Source organism: Eleutherodactylus coqui, chromosome 3, assembly GCF_035609145.1.
Source record: "Eleutherodactylus coqui strain aEleCoq1 chromosome 3, aEleCoq1.hap1, whole genome shotgun sequence".
NCBI classification, from domain to species: Eukaryota; Metazoa; Chordata; class Amphibia; order Anura; family Eleutherodactylidae; genus Eleutherodactylus; species Eleutherodactylus coqui.
This window is the reverse complement of record NC_089839.1, coordinates 247,395,032-247,401,031: the sequence shown is the minus strand read 5'-3', so window position 1 is coordinate 247,401,031 and position 6,000 is coordinate 247,395,032. Positions and strand designations below refer to the sequence as shown.

At 46.6% G+C, this 6,000-nt stretch overlaps 1 protein-coding gene across 1 annotated transcript in view; it reads right to left on the bottom strand.

Annotated features, from left to right (window-relative positions):
- Nucleotides 1-3,117: 3,117 nt before the first annotated feature.
- DPH5 (diphthamide biosynthesis 5) overlaps nucleotides 3,118-6,000 on the bottom strand; it is a 29,926-nt gene continuing 27,043 nt past the window's right edge. Inside the window, exon 7 of the mRNA XM_066597209.1 lies at nucleotides 3,118-3,795. Within this exon, the coding sequence (XP_066453306.1) occupies nucleotides 3,557-3,795 (239 nt within the window). The 3' untranslated portion in view covers nucleotides 3,118-3,556. The remainder of the gene's footprint in view (nucleotides 3,796-6,000) is intronic.

The following is a 6,000-nucleotide window of genomic DNA, read 5'->3' as shown; positions in this document are numbered from 1 at the left end:
GAACAGAATGAAACTTTCTGTGTGCGATTGTAACATTGATGTAAGTGATTACATTTCAGAGAAAAAGGAGAATTTATTGCAGAAGACTATTACCCTGTTGTACCGCCTCTAGCTTGGATACAAGATGTGATATGGACAGACATGGAGGCTCTAGTACCCTGTTGTACCGCGTCTAGCTTGGATACAAAATGTGATACAGGTGGGCCGCTTCTAGAAGATGTGATACAGGTGGGCATGGAGGCTCTAGTACCCTATTGTACCACCTCTAGCTTGGATACAAGATGTGATGCAGGCAGTCATGGAGGCTGTAATACCCTGTTGGGCCACCTCTAGCTTGGATACAAGATGTGATACGGAGGACATGGAGGCTCTAGTGCCCTGTTGTACTGCCTCTAGCTTGGATGCAATATGTGATACATGGGGCATGGAGGCTGTAGTACCGTTGTACCACCTCTAGCTTGCATACAAGCTGTGATACGGGCAGGCAAGGAGGCTTTAGTACCCTGTTGTACCACTTCTAGTTTGGATACAAGATGTAATATGGGAGGGCATGGAAGCTCTAGTACCCTGTTGTACTGCCTCCAGCTTGGATACAAAATGTGATACAGGCGGGCATAGAGGCTCTAGTACCCTGTTGCACCGCCTCTAGCTTGGATACAAGATATGATACGGTCAGGCATGGAGGCTCTAGTACCCTATTGGGCCGCTTCTAGCTTGGATACAAGAGGTGATACGGGTGGGCGTGGAGACCCTAGTACCTTGTTGTACCACCTGTAGCTTGGATACAAGATGTGATACGGGCGGGCATGGAGGCATACAGGCTCTGTATGGTATTTTGCAGCATCTGTCCACATTTACTGTAGCTGAGCCTCTAGATCGTGCAAACTTGTAGGCTGTCGAAGTTGGTGTCCCAGATGGTCCCATACATGTTCTATTGGCGATGTTGTGGGGACATTCCTGTGACCCCCTTGTGTGTGCAGCCGACCATTATCCTGCTAGAAAATGCCTCTTGGAAGCCATGAGAGGAACACATGTGGCTGCAGGATGTCCTGGACATATCGCTGTCATTGTCCCTCGTACCACTACAGATAGGGCAGGCCCCATCTTTTTTTTTTTATCCTGCGCATATTAGCGGCGAGGGTATTTGTGCATCCGCTCATCTGTTTAAGCCCTTACTTGGTGTTATGCTGTCTGAAACTAGTCAATTGTTTTGGTCTATGTGATGCTGTTACATGGACCCTACCGCAGGAAACTGCCTAGAGGGAGACACAGGCACTCCTATCCCTTACTAATGAGGATCACACAGCTCCTGTCACACAATAGAGGAGATCACAGCTCATCCTCCTGAATGTATACTTATGGACTGTAGCTTATTTAGGTGAATATAGAAGGTAATGTCAAACATTGGCCCAAGTAGGCAGAAATGGTATAGCCTCTAGCTAATGCATCATGGGATTAATGGGAAAGTGAAATAAAAATTGGTGGCGGATAAGCATCAGACCGGAGGCTGCACTGTACGGAAGAGATTGCAATATGAGAGTGTGACAGACAAATCAGGTGAGCGGGTAGGTTTGGAGAAATGTACTTTTGCTGAACTGCAGTCATACGCAGGAGATCTTAATCTGGTTACAAAGCAAGTGACAAGTCTGAATGGCATACTTGCAGTAAAGGGGACCCTGGTTGAAGGACCTGGGGGGGGGGGGGGGGGGGGGAGGGGCGGGTTCTAGTGAAGCTGGGAATTGGGTTGGGTTAGGGGCTTTGGGGGTGGGGCTTTTGTATGACGTGATTGGTGGGGCAGGAACCAGCAAGATGAATGAGCTGAAGCTGTGCTGTGTGCAGCTAAGGCCAAATACATGTATGTTTAAAATAAAGACGATGAGGTGGGCTTAATGGGATCGGTAGATGAGTAGTGTGATGTATTTAGCTAACATAATATACGGCGGCAGCAGCTAACATAATATACGACGGCAGCAGCTAACAGGGATGGAATTCAGAAATATGAGACAACGAATTAAAATATGCTAAATCACATGTTGCAGGATATCTTTCACGCCACGTGAATTCATCCAGGTAACTGGGAATCATGTCTTTGGGTGCCGTTCATGCGCTAGAAACAGATTTTGCTTGTTTCCAATAATTTTCCATGTTGTTGGTATGAGCGCCCGTGAGCGGATCGACACAATGTCTGCTGTGATTGACAGTTTGACGAGAGTCATTATTTGGCAGTTGTGCGATGCTTCGATACGCTGCCCATTCATCAGAAATGATAATTGATTCTGAAGCGATGACTCGCTAATTGTTGGCAGCAAAGTCACTGCATCTCTTCGTGACAAAAGGGATGAAACCTTTTCGATTCTCAACATCACCGGCTCCAAAATCCATTTGTCCTGATGTTGCAAGTTGCGGCCGCGATGATACTTTGATTTCACTAGAAGAGACTCGTCAATTTGCACTTCTTTTCCTGGACCGCCCAGCTGAATAGGCTCCGCTAATAACTTCCAGGAGCATACATCTCTGAAGTATTGATAATAGTCCACTGCAGTATGCGCCGCAATATCCAAATGCTGCATGGTTGTTTGCTGAGGCGTTTCAGTCGCCCAATAGAACACTACATAGATGAATTTGGCGAGCGCAATTTTGTCTCCTTCAATCAAACTATCTTTCCAAACGAACTGCTTGCTTCTGTAGCCGGGACATCTCCACACATAACCACTAAGTTTACTGGAATCTTCTATTTGTGAATCTTCCGTTGACAAGGAATACATTCTACCTTCCTGTGTAGAATGTTGTGGCTGCGCAAGTATTCAATAGCCGATAAATCATCCTTACAAACCCCATTCATTTCAAATACATTCATTTTCACTTCTGCACACATTCTTCTGTCATTTTGGTACGTAGGTTCCTGCCCAAGTGATTGCCTCATCCAAGCCCCGCCCACCAATCGCATCATAGAAAACCCCGCCCCAAAGCTCCTAACCCAACGGGATTCCCAGCTTCAGTAGAGCCAGCCCCGCCCCTCGCAGGTCCTCAACCACGGTCCCCTATACTGCAAGTATGCCAAGTATGCCGAATTACCTGCACTGATAAAGAGGAGAAGAAAAAGACGCCAAACAGATATTTGAAAACGTGATTGCTTTATTCATTTTCGGCATAAGAACAAGCTCTCCTGGAAAATCCCTGTGTTTCCAAATAAATACGAGTGGGGGAGGTGGGGGGGGCGGTGAAGCATGAACATGGTGGGACAGGTTTATATTAAAGTGCTTGAGCATATACTATGGATGCACCACGAGTCTGCATTGTAATACAGCAGTTGCTTGGTCCACAGAAGGAATACCCACACATCATGTGATACAGCGCTCGTTGCCCTTATTCTCTCTTTCATTCTTACATTTGGTTTTAAAGTTATGTATTAAAATGTGGAGTAGGTGCATCCCTAGTATAGCGCTATATCACTAGTGAGAGTGGCACAGTAACACTATGGAACAAACACAAAGCACTGCTTGCTGCCACATAGACGGGGTAGTTGCTTCCGCAGTGGGTGGTCTTCACCGATTGTCTATGACGACAGATATGTCGAGCTGTCCTCCACATTTATCTGATCAAAGCTAGAGGGTTCCACAGCGTACAGTCTAAGCATATCCAGTTCTAGGGGGTGCATGCAGCCGCTTATCACCAGCGAATGAAGAGGACCGCCAAAGTCAACAGTGCTAAGTTGCTGCAGAGTGCCCGCTGCTATATGTTGGTCAGACGCTCCGACTCGGGCCAGTCCCACGCAGATTGTGTTCTCGGTTAGAGCTAGGGTTGAATTAGGACAGAATTAAGGTCGGCATACAAAGTATCCAGTACGTGACTACACATTTCATAGCAACACGTTATTAAGTAACAATTAAAAAGGACTCTAATTTTAGGCAATTGGGGGCCCCAGACTTTAGGAAAAGGAAAAAAAAAGGGAATTGAAGAGAATAGGATTACTACTACTGGGAGCCTGGCAGATGGCAAAGCTAAACTTATCCAATGCTTTGTATCAGGATTCCTACAAGTGAATCCATGACTGTGGCTTTTCCTTGTTGACCGTTGCAATATAATTGTGGGTTACCAAGACCATTTGTGACTTTTCCTCTAGAGGGAGATATTAAAGGGGTTTTCAGGACAAATTGCTACTGATGACCTATGCCGAGGACAGGCAATCAATAGCTGATCGGCTGGGGTCCGTCACTCAGGACCCCGACCGATCAGTTGTTCCAGGATTGGTAAAACACAGAAGGTGAGGAGTGAAAGCAGTTCGGGCTGACCCCTGTGTAGTGGGTATTGGCAATTGTAGGCGCAGTTCTTGTTAAAAATCAATGAGAGCTTTGCCTGCAATACCTACGACGGCCACTACACGGGTCAGTAACTGCTTTCACTCCTTACCTTGTGTGTTTTGTTAGTGACAGCAGAATCCAGTAAAGCTGATTGGTCGGGGTCTTGAGCAGTAGATTCGCTATTGAGGACTTCAGGACAGGTCATCAACCGTGGTGCAGAGTGTTAAAGCAGCAGAAATGCCTTAATCCTAAACCATCGTTCACGACCTGAAGGTTATGGGTTCAACCCCTGAAAGGTTCAGGTAGCTGGGTCATCCTTCTGAGGTCGGTAAAATGGTAAGCTTGCTGGGGGGTAAAAATGACCAGGGAAGGCAATGGCAAACCACCCCGCAAAAACAGTCTGCCAAGAAAACATCACAATGTGATGTCACCCTAGGAGGCAGTCATGACTTGGTGCTCGCATCAGGGGACTTGACCTGTACCATCAACTGTCTGGAAAACCCCTATAAAGTAACGCTCCGTTCCTGGACAAAGATGGCCGAACTACTTGATACACACTGTGCGCACATGCAGATTTAGTAAATCAAAGCAGGTGTAGTGTTTTAGATGCACAGCATGCATCACATAGTCCATCTTTGTTTCTCCACTGTAGGGTCACTTTAAGGTTCTGATAGACCACAAAGCACCGTATAGCACTAGCCATATATGGTGTACAGGACTCCACTACTTGGTGGGCATCTAGTGTTGGCCCTCGTGTCCATGTTCTGGCAGTAATTGATGAAGATGAGCTATAGGCAGTGAATGGAACAGTCATTTGTATGCCCTGCGTGACCATGGCTCTGTTCCCATAGGGGACTGATGACCCCCATTTTTGTGATTGGTTGAGGTCCCAGCAGTCACATCTGGTGGACAGGTGATAAATATTGTTGACAAGTGGGAAATGGGTTAACCTCAATGAATGCGAAATTCCAATATATGTTTCTACGTCCGCCTTAATCTCTGGGGACACCGTCAGATATTTTATATCCAAATAACTGTATCTGTGAGAGCAAACCGCACAGCAGGTAAAGTTATACGAGGCATTTGGTAACGCTATGAAGAAAACCTCATCAGGCATTCCAAAAACCATTTGGTGGGCTTCACTTCTGTGTGTGTTTACAGGGGCTGCCTTGTTGTTGTCTAAGGCTTATTTCACACGGGCGAGCGTGATATCCCACTCGCCAACATGCGACTTCCTCGCGGATGGAGGAGTTTTAAGACCAAAACCGCCTCGCATCACGTTAGAGAAGTAGCGATCCTCTGCTGCAGCTGTTAGCCGTGGCGGAGGATCGCGGAGTTTCTCCCATTGTTTTCATCGCAATGCGTGCACCTAGTATGTGGTGCGATGCTGCCGCCGGCCCTATTAAAAGCTGTGGGCGTTCCGAGGGCACACCCAAAAAAATAAAATCGCCCCATGTGTATGACCCCAATCAAAAGAATGGGGTTCATATTCGTGCGAGATTTGTGCATCTCGCAACGCAAAAGTCGTGCGCAATTTTCTCAGCTGTGTGAAAACAGCATAAACATGATAGTTTTTCTCCAACTTCATCCCTGACTTCGCCCTTATGAAGAGGGTGAAATCAGTAGTAAACCTGCTGTATTTGCAGCACAAGTGCATTGCATATGTGAAGAGTCACAGCTGCTCCTTTTTTGCTACACA